This window comes from Carcharodon carcharias, chromosome 3, assembly GCF_017639515.1.
Source record: "Carcharodon carcharias isolate sCarCar2 chromosome 3, sCarCar2.pri, whole genome shotgun sequence".
In the NCBI taxonomy this organism is placed as follows: domain Eukaryota; kingdom Metazoa; phylum Chordata; class Chondrichthyes; order Lamniformes; family Lamnidae; genus Carcharodon; species Carcharodon carcharias.
Window position 1 is genome coordinate 138,417,148 of NC_054469.1, and position 18,740 is coordinate 138,435,887.

Below are 18,740 nucleotides of genomic sequence, written 5' to 3' on the forward strand. Positions count from 1 at the left end.
GCTTCCGAGTTTAGCGTGTGCCAGCCGACTGAAATATCGTTCAATGATGTCAGGACGCTTGCCTGACATCATCACGTACTATTTTACGCTCGAGCGGGTCAGGCAAGCGCCTGCCCAATCAGCGAAAAATTCTGGCCCTGGAATTCTCTTCCTAAACTGTCTTTGCCTTTCTACCTCTCCCCTCTTTTAAGAAACTTTTTAAAACCTACCTCTTAGATCAAACTTATTGTCACCTTTCCTGACATCTCCTTCTCTGGCTCATTGTCAAAACACCTTTATTGATATTTCTCATGTTTAATGCCTTGTCTAATGACATTAAATACATTATCTAAATGTAAGTTGTTGATATTCATGTAATCACTATAACTGGGCTACATGCTAATTCTTGGGTGTTGCAGTATATCATGGCAATATCAACCTCAATTTCTTCTACCCTATGTCATTAGCAGATTAGTGGCAGAGGGGACTAATTTTTAGTCATATAAATCTTCAGCCAAACAGTTGCAGCCAGTTACGACAACCTTTATCCAAGACATCAAGGAGTAGAAGCAATGGGGAGGCTCCTCAGCAGCAGAGAATCTCAAATTTTCAAATGCATTTGAGAAAGTATAGCAGGCAGAAATCAGGGTCAAAAGGAAAAAAATGTTAGATACTAAGGACAAAAAAATCCCTTTAAGGGAGGTCCATAATATATGGAGGAAGGTGACAGAAGCTGCCAGTGCAGTTTCCACCATTCCAAGAATCGGCACACTGTGCAGTAAGAAATAGGAGCAGGATAGGCCTTTTGGCCACTCGAGCCACTTCCGCCATTTAATAAGATCATGGCCTGACTATGGCCTTAACTCCACTTTCCTAACTCCCACCACCCTTGACCATTGTCTATCATTGTAATATTCAATGACCTCCCAAGCATAGTTGAGGTAAGTCTTCATTCCCACATACTCTAATGATTACCGATTTGTTTTATTACTGGAAAGAGGCTTTTTTAATGTAAAATAGTATCACACCTAGTACTGCTTGAATCCTAATAGAACAGGTTTTCACCAGGTGGAATCTTACTTTGTCCACAGTGACACATTTCTTGGGCAGTTAATAAAATCTTGTTTGCAGGATTTGGAATGGAAGTTTCATGTCCTCAATATTAATCCCTCGATGTCAGGAAAGAGAGGCTGCGAGAGTGAGATTAAAGTAAAAGAATGGGAAACATGTCCCCGACTTGCAGCATAGGCACTCGTTTTCACAGCAGCAAGTTTTGTGGACTTGTGGTGTGCAAGTATACTGCTGTCGAGTCTTCCACAGTTCATTTGGGAGTTTGATTTAAATTGAACAGTGCCGTGTGGGTTTCCCAGGGTTTGGGAAACCTGGCAGTAAAAAGGAAGCAGTAGCTTTTATTTATTCATTCGTGGGATGTGGCACCACTGGCTAGGCCAGCATTTATTGCCCATCCCTAATTGCCCTTGAGAAGATGGTGTTGAGCCAACTTCTTGAACCACTGCAGTCCATGTGGTACAGGTACACCCACAGTGCTGTTAGGAAGGGAGTTCCAGGATTTTGACCCAGCGACAGTGAAGGAACGTAGTGGGGAGGGAGGCCGTTGTGCAAGAGGGAGATGGGAGACTGAAGACTCCTATTGACCCAAGATGAGCGTTGTAAAGGGCATGTACCTCATAAAAGGCAAAGCAGTCCACTTGATTGGCACCTCCATCCACAAACATTCACTCCCTCTACCACCGACACACAGTGGCAGTAGTGTGTACCATTTACAAAATGCACTGCAGCAACTCACCAAGCCTCTTTAGACAGTACCTTCCAAACCCGTCTAAGAGGACAAGGACAGCAGACACATGGGAACCGCCACCTGGAAGTTCCCCTCCAAGCCACTCAACATCCTGACTTGGAAATATATCGTTGTTCCTTCACTGTCGCTGGGTCAAAATCCTGGAACTTCCTTCCTAACAGCACTGTGGGTGTACCTGTACCACATGGACTGCAGTAGTTCAAGAAGTTGGCTCAACACCATCTTCTCAAGGGCAATTAGGGATGGGCAATAAATGCTGGCCTAGCCAATGGTGCCACATCCCACAAATGAATAAAAAAAAACTACTGCTTCCTTTTTACTGCCAGGTTTCCCAAACACTGGGAAACCCACACGGCACTGGTCAATTTAAATCAAGCTCCCAATTGAACCGTGGTGAAGCTGGATAGAAGGCCTGTGATAGGTGGAGGCAAAGGAGGGATTGTAAAAGATGTCATAAACAGAAGGTCAAAGGGGTGTTGATGGTAGTGATACTGGCTAAAGGAGGTGCAAATGGTGACATTAAGGGTAGAAAACAGCAAGGGCAAGTGTCAGATGGCCCTAATGGGGGTGGGGTGGCGGGGGGATGGGGAGAGCATAGTGGTGGGAAAAAAGATCAAAATAGGCTAAAAGGCAGGGATAAAAGAACAAATAAAAATGGAAATAATTTTTTAAAAATAATGATAAAAATAGGTGGGAAAAACATATATATATAAAAATTTAAAATAAAAATGAATATTTGAAAAAAGCCGATCAAAAAGGGGTGATGATGGGGGAGAGAGTTCATAGTCTGAAGTTGTTAAACTCAGTGTCAAGTCTGGAAGCTGTTAAGTGCCTAATCGGAAGATGAGGTGCTGTTCCTCCGGTTTGTGTTGAGCTTCACTGGAGAGTGGTAGTGGATGGGGATTGTTCGGGCCTCTGTTCAAGGAAGAAGCAGAGACCCCTCAGGCCATCCAGGTGGGGGATGGAGGTGTAGAGGGATTGGACGTCCATGGTGAAGAGGAGGCAGTTGGGGCCAGGGAACTGGAAATTGTTGATGTGATGTAGGGCGTGAGAGGTATCACGGATATAGGTGGGAAGAGACTGGTCACTCATGCGCTGTTGTGAAACACGTTGCTGTGTTTTCCTGCCAACATGGGCGGATGATCCACTGGTGGGGGGATAAGTCCAGCAGGCTGGTCTTATAATGACATGCTGATGTATTACAATGAGGTTCCCAACATCCGATGGTGGAGAACACGGCAGCATTTTGGGGCAGGGAGTTGAAAAGTTCCACTACCCTTTGTGTAAAGAAGTGCTTCCTGATGCACAGTCCAATTCTAATATTAAGGTTTTGCCACTTTGTTTTTGACTCTTTCATCAGAGGAAATACTTTATCTACCTGACCAAATTCTTTAATCATCTTAAACACCTCAATTAGGTCACCCCTTAATCTTTATATCCTGTGGAATTCAAGCCTAGTTTACATGTGAACATACACACAAACATGCAAATTAGATACAGGAGTAGGCCATTCGGTTCTTCGAGCCTGCTCCACCATTCAATTAGATCATGGCTGATCTGATTATGGCCTCAACTCCACATTCCGCTTACCTCCAATAACCTTTGACTCCCTTGTTCATCAAGAATCTATCTACCGCTGCCTTAAAAATATTCATTGACCCTGCCTCCACCGCTTTCTGGGGAAGAGTGTTCCAAAGATTCAAAACCCTGAAGAGAAAATATTTCTTCTCATCTCCATCTTAAATGGGAGACCCCTTATTTTTTAACTGTGTCCCCTAGTTCTAGTCTTTCCCACAAGGGGAAACATCCTTTCAGCATCCACCCTGTCAAGTCCCGTCAGTACCTTATATGTTTTAATAAGATCACATCTCAATCTTCTAAATGCCAATGGATACAGGCCCAGCCTGTAAAGAGAATTAGGTAACATTTCCTCATAATTTAACCCTTTGGTAGTGATGGCAGTAGCAAAACAAAAAAAGTTAAGAAATGCCTTAATATAACTGCCTAGCAATGCTGGATGCCAGGTTTATGCTGCATTCTCACTGTGGGTATCAAATTGCAAAATTAAATGTTTAACCAGCAGCACTTCATTGTTTACCTTTTTCCAATTACATTTGAACAGGTGCTGTCTTTCCCACTACGGCTTTGGGTGAAAACTTGCAAACAATTTTGTGGGCAGGAAATGGTAAAATATTCTCACCAAACTTCATGCTCCCTTCAATTTTGAAACCATCTGAAATTAGTTTTAAAAACTCCCCTGGAAATCAAGGGCATAGAATACAAAAGCAAGAAAGCAATGTTGAATTTTAGCAAGACCTTAGGCCACAGCTGATGCATTGTGTGCCATTTTGGGCACACCATGAGATAAAGGAATCAAAATGCAGCATAAATACACTCCAGATTACCAAGGTTACTAATATGAAGCAGGATTTGAGAAAGATTTTTCAACTGAACTGAGAAGGTGAGAAGATTATCGTGTGACCTGATAGGATCTTTAAAGATTATAAGAGGTTATGTTAGGATTATAAGAGGTTAAGATAAGATCACTGACTGGTGGGAGGCCATAAATTTAAAATAATCAGAAAAATAATCAAAGAAAGATTTTTTAAAATCTTCAAAGGAAGTATTTGGCATGTGGAAATTTTGACCATGAATCACCAATTGCAGCAGAATCCACAGCTGGAAATTTCCTTTGAGCTGCTCCTACTGCACTGCTATAATAGGATTGGAGTTTGTGGTCAATGATGAAGCAAAGACAATCACTGCTGACCTTGAAATAAGTTTCACTGAGCATTGTGATGATCTCTCTGTTCAGAATTTCACCTCTACAGCTGTGCAATACTGCAACTGATTTCAGCATTCTTTATTGGGCATTCCTAGTGTGGAGTAGCCAATACCCAAAAGGGTTTTCACAGCACCCAGACAGGAAACAAAAAGCACCAAAGTAAAATCACTTTTAAGAATACTGACAGAGAGCACATTAAAGATTGGAACATATTGGGGTGAAGGTAAAAGCTCAGTTATTGAGAAAAATCTTTAAAAAAGAAACTATTTGAGAAAGTAGCTTTCAAAAATCTATTATTTCACAGCACTCAATGATTCTGCAATTTTGTTTTGCAGTGCAAGTTATTCATCACATTTTGTTAATCACATTGCTGTTAAAAATCCAGTCACACCAATTTAAACAAGGTGGAACTTTTATTGGAGTTTCAGGTAGCGATATGGGTGTGGGAAAGTTGAATTTCTCACTGATTTCAGTTCTTGCCAACTCTGCTGGAAGGGGTTGGGGGAGCAGGGTGCAGCGATCACAATGCAGCCTGTGTTGGAACCCTGAGTAACAGTTAGCAACTTCAGGATTTCTATGCTAATCTCTTTTTGCCTGGGATCCTGAAATTGCAGTCAATTTCAGATCATTAACGACAGTGAACATTGACAGATTGCTATATCAACCTCCCACGCCCACAAAATCTGTCCAAAGTTTGTGCCACACAACCAGTGAAGCTACAACCACAGTGCAGGATCAGCTCAAAGGAAATTTCCCAGTTCATGTTTCTTTAAAAGTTGCTTAAAAATGAGAGGAACATTAAAGGGTATGATGAGCAAACATGAGATTAGATGGACCATGTGAAGAATAACACTGGTGGAGATTTGGTGCCTTGTTTCAGTGCTGTTATTCAGATTCAATGTCATCTCTTTGAATGGTTTTAATCTCACTTTGGTGATTTTTAATTTAATCATTTATATATAGTATGAATAAGAGAAGAGACAGAGTAGATAGTTTCCATTTCCAAATAAAGAAAATTAACATTTTTCAACTGACATAATAAATAAATCCTTCTGCCACATTTTTGATGCTTGTTTAATTGTGATTAATAAGATACATGTGTTTGCTGCTAAAAGCCAATGAAGAGTTGCCTTAAAACAAAAGAAAAACAAATTTGACAAGCTGATTATATTCTTTTAGACAAATTCTAGTAAAGTAGCCAAATAAAGAATGATTTTTGAAAAAAAATCTGATTACTGGAAGTATCTAACAAAAAGAAACAAATAGCAACTTAACAAAATCGATGCTGTTTCTACATCTGTAGCTGCAAAATAGAACGTCTTCTCTGTCAACTTAAATTCAGCAGCATTACGTGCACAGGATGGCTTTAAAAATTTTCAGATTCTTCTGCATTTTTGGCTGATGAGAACTGGAATTTGTTGTATGGAGGGAAAAAACGTTTGCAGAGATGTCTTTTCCAATCACAGTAGTGGAATCTGGGGCAGCAGTGTAGCCCATCCCAGCAACAATGAGCCTGAGAAGGAAATGCAGGAAATACCAATGAGACAAAATTACAGTTGAGTGATTAAAATAAAGAAAGCTAATAAATAAATGGATTCTTTGATCCAGCATGTTATGTTTACAATAAATATACCCTAGCTAAGCAGAACGTAGTTTTGGTAAAACAGATTTATATTTGTGACAATGAAAACAGGAAAGTTGGCCTGTCATGCTTCTAAATCATTGAAAATATTTTTATAAAAACAAACTGGAATTCATCTTTATTACTACTACATATTCAATGATCAATTGGAGCAATATAAATGATAACACATTGTGTTGTAAAATGCCTTTAAGGGATAGCAGCATGACATCACCAAAAGGGAAGTGTGTCATGTGATCCAGTCTTAGTTTCACTTTTGTCTTTGGGCAGAGCACAGACACACACACACACACACACACACACACACACACAGCTCTGCAAGCTTCCTACCTTTGTATCACTGTTCTCTTGTGCCTAATCTAAATAAATTAATGCACAAAATGTTTACCCGATCCCTTATGAATGATTGGTGTCCTTATCATTATAACAACACAACATGGTGCTCAGCAGTGGTCAAACATCCTAGCAGCAAGATTAAGCACAGGTACGAAATGGTGAACAGAACCTAGATCATGCTACACGGCATAAGAAAACCTCCAACCTTCTTGATTCAGGTATGTTTGAATCAGACAAACAAGCCACAAAACTTCATCTAGTAATTGGGAATGAAGGTCCACACAGGCTGAACATGTCATGATTAACAGCAGAAGACCAAAGGATCCCCAAAAGATATGGACGACATTGGAAGTCCGGTTCAGAATCACATCAAACTTCCACATTCATCGACTAGAGTTCATGTCATTTCGACAACAGCTTGCAGACGCAGAGAACATACTGTGATTTTTCAAATACAGAGCTAGCAAACAGAATTGTTGAGTTGGTGATCACATCCACTCCCGTGGAAGCATCCCAGAAAGACCTGCTGGACAAACCCAAAACATGTAGCATCGAAGAACTACTCAAGGATGAAGGTAAGTATGAAATGATCTTTGCAGGTCAATGAAGCTTACATGTCCTACATATTACCCAATTGTTGATGCACTTACTAGAACACCCAAACCTAGCAAGACGTGTGGAAGGTGTGGCCTTCTGCGTGCACCAAGGAAATGACTGGCTTTCCAGCAATTCTGCAAGGCATCTGGCTGAAAGGGCCATTGGCAGCGGCAATGCACTTGGGCAAAGGCTGATGCAGCTAAAAGCTGTGTACTTATGCAAACAGACCATACATAATGGGTACCTTCAAGCAATAAGAATGACCATCCAGTATCCATTCAGCAAAATGAATAACCATCCGGTATCCCATCAGAAACATATAAACAAGGTGACTGATGAACCAGAAAATGACGATGCTGTGCACGATGAGACAAAGAGCATTGAAAACATGTTTCACACTGTCAATCTCGTGGAAAACATAGATGCCATCTCAATATCTGAAGTGTTTGCCAAGATTCAAATTAGCTGCCCTAAGAAAGTTAGTAACTACTCATTATTGACCAAGATTGACACAAGGGCAAGTGCCAACTACTACCCCTGCGAATTCCAAAAGACATGTATCCACAGACATGGAAGGCTATGGTGAAACCTACTACCATGAAAGTTTCAACGTACAACCATTCACTAAGTCCATGTGCAGGTTCAATAGTCCTGGAGTACTAATACCCTGGAGGATTGATTGTGTCTTTGATAGTCTACATCATGGAAACTAAAGGCCCAGGTATTGTAAGTCTACTGGGATGCTGTGACCTTGTACTAGTCAGAATGCATGAAATCAATCAGACTTCACAAGGCAGATCAACCCTGAAAACTACTCCTATCATCTCTGTTCATGACCTAACATTCAGATATTTAAGTACAGCATCCACTTACAATACAAATTGAAGGCCGCACTAGACAAAATGGAGAAATATGGTACTATTAGAAGAGTGCAAGAGCGCAAAGGTTGGTACAGCTCAATCACATGTCATAAAGAAGGACAGATAATTGAGAGTATGCCTCGATCCACTACGGTTAAACGCAGATTTGAAATGTTGTCCTTACAAAATGCCCAATTTGAAGAGTTAAATGTGAGATTTGCAGGTGTAAAATTCTTCTCAAAGATTGATGCCAAGCATGGCTACTGGTCAGTACATCTTGCTGTGAAGACCCAAGTGCTTACTACATTCCATACCCCATTCAGACAATACTGTTTTCAACAACTTCTTTTTGGGCTGTGTTAACCAGGGTCTCTTTCAAAGTTAGATGGACCACATTACATGCACTGTGCCAGGGTGCATCTGCATTGCTGATGACATTGCTGTTGTGGGTAGAACTAAGCAAGAACATAACCATAATCTACACTTATTGGTGTAAGCGGCACATAATGAAGAATTAGTGTTCAACATTCTGAAATGTGCCAATATGCAGCAGATAAATTTATTCCATTCTATTTATTCCAGTGCTGGTTCACATCCCAATCCAAGAAAAATAGAGGATGTTAAGGCCATAACAAATCCTCTGAAGAAGAATCATACAGACTTGAAATACTAACTCTGTTTCTCTCTCCACAGATGCTGCCAGCTGCTGAGTTTTTCCAGAACTTTTTGTCTTTATTACCATTACGAGATCAAGGCGTACGAGCAGATTACCTCTAGGCTTTAGGGACCCATAGATTCATCTATTCTATGCACTTATGTAATGGTAATAAACATTAACACATATTGTAAATAGTTATACTTCTTTGGAAGGAGGGAACTTATCTTTAAAAAGAAAAGGGAATGTTGTAATATGCCTTTAAGAGATAGTAGCATGGCATCACTAGCAGGGAAGCGTGTCATGCAATCCAGTCTTAGCTTTGAAGTGGGGTAATGAAACAATTAGATATTAAAACTGATATTAAGGCGTGTATTAACAGCTTAAAAAAATAGGCAAATGTAGTATGAATATTAAAAGCTTTAACATACACCAGGGCAACCATGAAAGCTCTTTCTAAGCATGACGGAAATATAGCTAGCACATAGAAATGATGGGTATGGTACTGTAGGAACCCAACTGACAATCATGAGTTATAAAACTTAATAATCTTCACGGGATGGATAAACAAATGTTAGGGCAAGAATGCAGTATAACTGCTGGGAAGTAGGGAGGGTGACAGCAGCCGTTGCATCTGTTGCAGTCTCTGTATTTGCTGTTATCAGAGTTTGATGGTATTCCAAGCAGTGCGGGTCGTAATGCTGGCCAATAAAGGATAGTCCTCGGTATCCACGGCAACTGAAGTTCCCTTCCCAGAGAATACAAAAATCGGGAACGTTTATGAGCATTTCACAATTTAATGAAATGGTGGTTCTGGGCCTAGTTTAGGTCAATAGGACTTAGGCAAAGCCTGTAAGACAACAGTAGAGTGGCAGACTGGACTCTAGTAGGATGCATAGATTTTTCTGGTGAGCAGAGGATCTGGGGGAATGTCCCTCCTGGGCCAGTTAGTGCCTGACCAGAGGTTGAAAAGGAGGGTCTGAAGTGGGATAATGAAATAAATAGATATTCAAACTGATATTAAGATGTGCATTAACAGCTTAAAAAAATAGGCAAATGTAGTATGAATATTAGCAGCTTTAAAGTAGACCAGTGCAGCCATGAGACCTCTTTCTAGGCATGATGGGAGATATTGCCAACACATAGGCAATGGATATGGTACTTTGGGAACCCAACTTACAATCACAAGTCATAAAACTTAATAACCTTCACAGGATGGGTAAACAAATGTTAGGGTGATAAGGGCACAGACTAGGAGGTGTTAGAACTGAGGCATTTCCCAGCCTCCCATTGAAATAACAGATATCTGCAGCTTGAATAATTCTGCTTGTAATATATATGACTAGAGGTTGTACTAGGCAGTATAGTGAAATGTGATAACTAAAAGATATAAATATGCTACGCAGCCTTTATATCGGAGAGAGACACACTGTAGAACCAGGCTATGTCCTCCCAGCATATGCTTGAATAAAACCTTTGCTTACTAGAAACTCACAGATTTGACTGGTCTTATCTTAATACCACAAGTTTCGCTTTTGCCTTTGGACAGAGCACACACACAAAGCTCTGCTGCTGATGTCTTCAACTTTTTTACCTTTGTATCGCTGTTCTCATGTGCCTAGCCTAAATAAACAAACTCATAATATGTTTACCAAATCCCTTTTGAGCGATTGGTGCCATTATATCAATGAATTGATTCATAATTCACTCAGAATTGTAAAGTGGCCTTTGTATGTTGCAATAGTATTTTTCAATTAAACTGTTTCTGATGTGGACATTGAATGACTCCTCAGATTCAAATGACTGAGATAAACAAGTAGTGTTTTAACAAATACACAGTCCATGCCATCAATAGTGACTTACATTAGGAAATGGGCAGCATCCCCATTCTTTAGACCACATCTTGCAGCACGTGCTTCCAGCTTTACAAACATGGGTGTCATCACAATAAACCAGTGGGCCATCACTGCTGAGACTATTCTGTAGATCTTCTGACACAATCTGAGCAGGTTTCTTGATAAGCCATGGGATACTGTTACTATCCATTATACACCTTAACCTTTGAATATCACATTTGGTGCCATGAGGACAGCAGTGGACACCATCTTTACAACAAACGGCCTAATTGGAAATAAAGACCAAAGAGTTATTTCACAAGTAAAGCAGGTAACTTTCACTAAAAAATTGTTTGTAAAAACATTAAGGAAAGGGAGTGTCATAGAATCTTATTGGCACAGAAGAAAGCCATTTGGCCCGTCAGCCCATGTCGGTTCTTTGTAGAGTCAGTGTCATTCCCCAAGTCTATCCTGTTGCTCTGCAAGTTTATTCTCCTCAAGTGCCCACCGCAGTAAACAAGTGAGAGGTTGCTGCAGACAGTTTACTATGTTTACCACTACTAATCTTATTTTATTAATAAAAACAAAAAAACTGCGGATGCTGGAAATCCAAAACAAAAACAGAATTACCTGGAAAAACTCAGCAGGTCTGGCAGCATCGGCGGAGAAGAAAAGAGTTGACGTTTCGAGTCCTCATGACCCTTCGACAGAACTTGAGTTCGAGTCCAGGAAAGAGCTGAAATATAAGCTGGTTTAAGGTGTGTGTGTGGGGGGCGGAGAGATAGAGAGACAGAGAGGTGGAGGGGGTTGGTGTGGTTGTAGCGACAAACAAGCAGTGATAGAAGCAGAATATCAAAAGATGTCAACAACAATGGCTTGACATAGTCATTTCACAGATCCACAGCTCTGAGGCAATGCCCCAAATTCCTCCATTACCATCCCTGGGTGTTCCCTATCCCACTCAATAAATAATGTACCACATCTGGGTGCACTTTGCTTTACAGTCAGGTAGGGGTGACCTTGAGAATTTACAACATTGGCGTGCAAAGCAGAACAAAAATGGAATTGAGGGCAGTATGGAAAGGTGAACATATAAGGGTGTCAAAAGGACCAAAGTCCTTTTTTATCCTGGTAACTATTGTAGGTTAAAAGAGATGTGTAGTTCCAGCAGTTGACTTCAAGAAATCTGGAAACATTTACGTTATCTGAAACCGATTTTTGCTGTATTAATATAATGTAACCACGCTTAAATGCGCTGCAGGGAAAGTCCATTCAGGCTCAATGCAGATTGAAGCCATTCATGCTAGTGGCCATGATAAGATCACCAGCTCCATATCAGAGTGCACCATTGCAAGCAATGAGAATATCAGTTGTTTGCATTTTCCTCCATTTCCAGTCTCCAGTCACAGAATCAGGAAAATTGCAAAATGTGCTTAATATAATTAGAGTGAGGACGTAATGTAAAGTTAGTTCCCTTTCACTGTGGGGATTTGGACAACTTAAAAAAATATAAATGTAAATTCATAATTTATATTTTATTAATACAGTATGTAACATACCGAAGTTTGTGGACAGCAGCTCCAATCTCCATTCTGCATTCTACAGCAGGTATTTCCATTTGGACAGTAATGTAACTTATCGCAATAAATTACGGAGCTGTCACTGCTAACACTGTTGCTCAGAGCATTTGCCTCCATTTCGGGCGTCTTGCTTTCCGCTGGAATGCTCTGATACTTCAGTGCCGTAGATGATGGAGAGAAATCACCTGTGGAGTCTCTTGGACAGCACTTCGAGCCACCAAAACAGCAGACTGTCTAAATATAAATCCAAGAAAATATTATAACTTTGTGAAGGTTTCTATACATCAGAACCAAGAGTTAGAGCTTACAAATGTGATCCAAACAAACAAATTATCCTATGTGATATTGCTATACAAACAATATTGTAGTGGTGGGGTCAGTACCCTTATTTTTAACTGGGTGATGCCTCTGTTAAAATAGCTGACAAGCACTTTCACACTCATGCATTAGGTGTCATTGTGATAGTTTTGTGCTGCCAAATTGTGCCACTACCACCAGTGCAACACAGCTCAGTTTCCTTGCTGGGTCATTTCAAATGCACATGGGCACCCAACAGAGTTCCTGGTTTCAAAAGGAGGCCTCCCATTGCAACAGAGGAAAATCCCAGGGGCATTGCAGTAGGAGTGATACCCAAAGAGACAGCAAGAAACTTTAAAGGGGCTGATGCACCACAAAGCAAAATGGCCACTTCAGTCTGAAGAACCTAATTTAATGCTGTGTATTAGACTAAAGGATCCAATAAATATTCCAATGTCGACAAAAATGCCTCAGTTTTTTGCCATAGTGTCATTAACCAAAATTTAGAAAAAGCTCTATGTGGCTGGATTTCAACTGGCATTACAAATTTGCTGCCCCGGGCAGAAGTTGAAAATCAATGGTGAGAGAAATTAACGCTTCAGAATCACATTCACAATCTCACATAATCCTACTTTGAAATTAAGAAGTCTATATACAAGAGTCAAAGAAACAACCAATGATTCGCTGAGTTCAGAATCTCCACAGGAATTGAACTAAACATCATGGAAACAACAAAAAATGACCAATGAATTAGCCTAACCATTACAAGACTTCTAATTTGGATTGTTCTTAATCTGTGGTCCGAAAAAGGAGAACTTCATTTGTTTGTCAGCTTTGAACAGTAACCATTGACTTTTTAGATATTATCTTCAAGTGGATCCAAGTATTAAACTCTCTTCAATTACAAACATTCTGTTTCTTTGCTTGGTAGGCTCAACTAAGGTATAGAGCCTTTCAAGAGTTCACAACAAGATTCATCACCGCTCTCACCAGCATGAATTTTTCTGAGGCCTTATATTAGTGATCAAAATGGAACATAACAAACATATGAATTATGAGCAGGAGTAGGTCTTTTGTCCTCTCACGCCTGCTCCGCCATTCAACAAGATCATGGCTTAGACATGTCTTCTTTGTCAGTGGTAACTGTATATCCCTGGTCTCTCCTAATCCTGCTTTGAAATAATGATGTGCTACAGCTTTGGTGAAAAATTATGAGTAACTGAGAAACATGGGACAATGAAAATGGCTGGGCATTGTTTCTTCATGTAATTCCCTATTATCAAGTCCAGTAATTCTAAGATGATTTTCAAATGCATAGTTAGAGGTATGAAGGACTTTGTGAACTACGTAAGGGCTGCAATATGGTCCCTTAGCGGGAGATCCACTGAAGTTGTATCTTTGCTGTGATGGGAACTTCCCAGCATTAGTGTTTAATCCAAGTATATGTGAGCTCTTGTTTGATTTTAGTATTATATGTCAGCCCAAGAAAGAAGAATGTAGTACCATTGATCAAGCTTCCCACACAAATTCTACCTGTGGAAATTCCCTGGACAACTAGTGTTGTGAGCTGGAATTCTGCTGGACCAGGCAGAAATTAAAATGCCAAAAAAGGGATATAGAGTTGTGTATTTAGCTGTGGGAAACCTTCAACTTGATCATTGGTCAACTCCATAAAATTTCTCTCATGTTTTTTCTAGCCTCTCAGTAAGTAATTTGTATGAAATCTTAACTGATCTCCATTACATCCTGTGATTAATGTCAAGAAAGATACCATAACTCGTGGCCTGTAAGTCGATCCGGCTAATAGGACGACCCCATTTTACCAGCTCCAAAAATCATGTTTTTGTAGATTCTTGTTGTATAAATCAATCCCCCTTTTCAGCCACAACATGCTATACCCTTACATTAGTAGTCAGCCTCAATTTATCACCCTACAAATGCATGTTTTACTTCTTTTATAAGTACTTTATAACCAAGCGCAAGATAGCAAGCAGGCGATTCAGACTGTGTTGCGAAGATGTGGAGTTTAAGATATGCCCACTCTTGGGTCAGATGCCAATGTAATTTCAAAATGGTGAACACCCACACCCACAACGGCAGTTCATTTTTATACTGGATATATAAATCAACCCTTGTTTTTGGAGGGATTTTTCAAGGCTTCAAAGGTCACATTGAATGGTGAAGCATGCACAACAGGCCATATGGTCTACTTCTGCCCCTATTTCTTGTGTTCCTTGACTTCTACAGTATTTTAGCCTGACTAAATTGTAGGGAGGGTGGTGAGAGTGAGGGTGGTAATGGGAGGAGTTGGACTGGCAGTTCCTCTGCAAACCAACCCACTGATAAAAGAACAGCATATTCTTTGATATCCTATTTACAATGCCCTGGGCACCTGAAAGTATTTTTTAAAAATATCGCATTTAATGTGCACTTAATGTCAATATTACTTGTTTCCTATTTCATGACTTTTGAGTGAAACGTTTTTTATGGTGCCACTTCTGAGATCATTCACTATAACTCTGGTGGCACAGACATGCAAACAATGGCTTTTACATTGCTTTGAGGTTTCCATTACTTTTGCACAGATGTCACGGTGGAAGAAGGGGAGAATCCCCATGATATTGACCCCGCCTATAATGAGAAATTCTGATGCCAACACTTTATTTGCCCATTAGTGTAATTGCAGGCTTCCAACAGTGGACAATGACATTGCACCTTACTGCCCATTCTTCCAACTCCTTTCTATGGGCTACAGAGGTATCTGGCCCCACTTGACATCCTATAATTCTAATCATTCCAGGAATACTCCTGCCTCCCTTCGTGACTCTGCCTCTGGTTTTCACTCTGGTCTGCTTTGGGTTGCTCCTACATAGGCTTTATTCCACTTTCTTCCTTGCTCCCTGGTCATACCCCTATTTCTCCTGTGTTCCGCTTCCCCTTCTGGCCCACATTTTTTCCCACTTGGCTGTTGTCTCTTCTTCCTTGCGTTTATGGACTTTAGGCCTACTTGCTTCTATGTACTGTACTCTCTCTTCAACCCCTACTTCAGTTTCCTTTCCGCTTCCCAGCCCATTTCCATTGCTCCAACTTTGCTCTCCCTGCCTTCAAGATCTGTCCCAAGGCAGGCAAACAGGAAAAAAATGGAAAGCTATGAAGTAAAAAATGGGGTAAATAGTGGGTACTTTGACCATTCATGTTTATAACCATGGAAATTGGCAGATATGGTAATTTACTCCTGACAGTACATTGAATCATACAAGTTCACTCCCTAAAAACCTGGAAAGACTCTTGATTTCTATCAATGAACGTGGCTTACCCAAATTTCACTTTCTACCTCACCACCTTGCGATTTAAAAATATAAGTTTCACGGGGATTGCATAACATTTGCGATACAGCCCGTTAGTAAAAACCGGTCTTCAGAAACATATTGGCCACAAAATTTCAGACTCATAGGCCTGAATTTTTCAGGTGGCGGGTGGGCTCAGCGCTACCTGTGCAGACGGGGGGAGGAGGGAGAGTTGGGGCCAGCGCACCTTCGCACATGTGCACAAAAGAGTGCTTCAATCTCCCTGAGGCACAGAGCTGTCCCAGGGAGATTGAAGGGCTTTTGAAATTATTAAATAGAAGTTTTAAAAATGTATTTAAACATATTCCCTCATGACTATGCACATGAGATGGGACATGTTTTTATATTTATGAAATTTTAAAAATTTATTTAATAAGAGCTTTAGGAAACCTCAACCCGCTCGTGAAGGCCGCTTGGCCTTTTTGCCTGCCCGCCAACCGTTAGGTTGGACAGGCAGGGTTAACAATGTCACTAATCACTTCCTTAATGGCCTTAATAGGTCATTTACATATCGGCGGGCTCACAGCCAACTCTGGTGCACGCCCGCCGAACAAGACATCACAACACAATGCGATGACGTTGGGACGCATGCCTGATGTCATCCCACGTCATTTTATGTGTTGGTGTGTCGGGCTCGCTCCCACACACCGACTGAACAATCCTGCCCATAGGCTCAGGCGTTTGCAGCACAGAATGAGGTAATTCGGCCTATCATATCCACGCCGATAAACAAAGATCTGACTACACTAATCCCATTTTCCAGTGCTTGGCCCATAGCCCTGGAGGCTCTGGCAATGCAAGTGAATATCTAAATACTTATTAAATGTGACAAGTGTTTCTGACTTAACCATCCTTGCAGGCAGTGAGTTCCAGACTCCTACCACCCTCTGGGTAAAAGAAATTCTCCTCAACTCCCCTCTTAGCCTTCTACCTCTTACCTTAATTCTATTCTCCCTGGTTATTGACCCCTCTACTAATGGAAAAAGTGCTTTCCTACCCACCCTATCTATGTCCCACATAACCTTATACACATCTATCAGGTCCCCTCTCAACCTTCGCTGCTCCAGGGAAAACAACCCCAGCTCATCCAATCTATCCTCATAGCTCAGATCCTCCAGACCAGGCAGCATCACCTTCATTGTAATCACATCCTTCCTGTAATGTGGTGACCAGAACTGCACTCAGTACTACAGTTGTGGCCTAACCAGCGATTTATACAGTTCCAGCATAACCTCCTTGCTCTTGTATTCTAGGCCTTGGCTAATAAAGGCAAGTATCCCATATGCCTTCTTATCCACCTTATCTACCAGCCCTGCTACCTTCAGGGACCTGTGGATGTGCACACCAAGGTCTCTCTGATCTTCAGTACTTTCCAGGGTCCTACCATTCATAGTGTAATCCCTTGCCTTGTTAGCCCTCCTCAAGTGCATTACCTCACACTTTTCTGAGTTGAATTCCATTTGCCGCTCTTCTGCCCACCTGATCTGTCCATTAATATCCTCCTGCAGTTTACGTCTATCTTTCTCATTATTTACCACCCTACCAATTTTTGTGTCATCCGCAAACTTCTTGATCATACCCCCTACATTTAAATACAAGCAATTTATGTACACCACAAACAGCAAGGGCCCCAGCACTGAGTCCTGCAGAACCCCACTGGAAACAGACTTCCAGTCACTGAAACATCCCTCTACCATCACACTCTGCTTCCTGCCTCTCAGCCAATTTTGGATCCAACCTGCCAATTTGCCTTGGATCCCCTGGGCTCTTACTTTCTTGACCAGTCTACCATGAGGGACCTTATCAAAAGCCTTGCTAAAGTCCATGTAGACCACATCAAATGCATTAACCTCATCAACACTCTTGGTTACCTCCTCAAAAAATTCAATAAAATTTGTCAAACATGACCTTCCCTTAACAAATCCATGCTGACTACCTCCAAGTGCAGAAATATTCTGTCCCTCAGAATTCTTTCTAGTAACTTGCCCACCACCGAGGTTAGACTGACTGGCCTGTAATTTCCTGGTCTATCCCTGCCTCCCTTTTTTAATAATGGCAAATGTTAGCAGTCCTCCAGTCCTCTGGCACCTCACCAATGGTCAGAGAGGGTTTGAACTGGATTTGATTTTTAGTATTGCTGCCAATTTGCAGCTTCGCCAGAAGATCAGCAGAAATCCCTTAGTGCCTGCAGATGGGGTTTCAGTCACACTTCTGGTGATGTTATTGTGGCAGAGCAGGAGCAGCTCCAAAGAAGTTCCTGACCACTGAGCTGTCATACCTTGGGCCCAAGTTGTCTATGCAGCCATGTCTCTGCAAGTGTTAAATTCAGTGTTAAATATTGAACTACCTGGTAATTCTGTGGTAATTCTGTGGTTTAGTAAGTGAAATATTTATTTCTGCAAAAATGTGGAGTGTGGAAAGATTAGAACAGAATGGTTATTTGAAAACAATTGATTGTGTCCTCTAGGAGAGGTGGACTGTCATAAAAAGTTTCTTTCTTTACTTCAATTTTCTCCCTTGCTTCGTGCTGTGTAATAGATTAATAGAATAGTTATGGTAATGAGTAATGCAGACCATAATTTAACAGTGACATCAGGAGTCATAGGCTAGACACTCCGGAGAGAGGATGGTACAGTCTATACCCATGAGAGACTGTTACAAGGATGTGCTGTTTTTGAAAGAAAAAAGGTATAGCGAAGAAGTTTCCAGTCCTGCCAGCATCAGGTTTGGTGGCGGGTAGGAGGGGAAAATTCAGAGAGTGGCCAAAAGTTGGAATCCCGCCAGCGTGAAATTAATTTGGAATTTTCCCCTCACCACTTTCATTGCAGGCTCTTGCCGGGTCGGGTTTCCTGTTAATCCATGTTGGGAATACCAGTTGCAGGCATACTATGTCATGAATGCTCATTAAGAATACTACTTGCTGGAATCATGTTCCCCCTCCCAAATACGTGCCACACCAATAGGAAAATAGACTGGTCTAAATCATGACCGGATATAAGAGGCATGCA

At 41.0% G+C, this 18,740-nt stretch overlaps 1 protein-coding gene across 5 annotated transcripts in view; it reads right to left on the reverse strand.

The window, feature by feature from the left end:
• Positions 1 to 5,639: 5,639 nt before the first annotated feature.
• Positions 5,640 to 18,740, reverse strand: part of fam133b (family with sequence similarity 133 member B) — a 106,993-nt gene continuing 93,892 nt past the window's right edge. For 4 of the 5 annotated variants that reach the window (XM_041184265.1, XM_041184264.1, XM_041184267.1 and 1 more), the window contains exons 12-14: positions 12,068 to 12,322; positions 10,537 to 10,794; positions 5,640 to 6,096 (exon numbers count right to left, since the gene is read on the reverse strand). In XM_041184265.1, coding sequence (XP_041040199.1) covers positions 5,950 to 6,096; positions 10,537 to 10,794; positions 12,068 to 12,322 — 660 coding nt within the window. In that variant the 3' untranslated portion in view covers positions 5,640 to 5,949. Of the gene's footprint in view, positions 6,097 to 10,536; positions 10,795 to 12,067; positions 12,323 to 18,740 lie in introns of those variants that run through there. The other variant, XR_005942623.1, reaches the window with a different exon arrangement.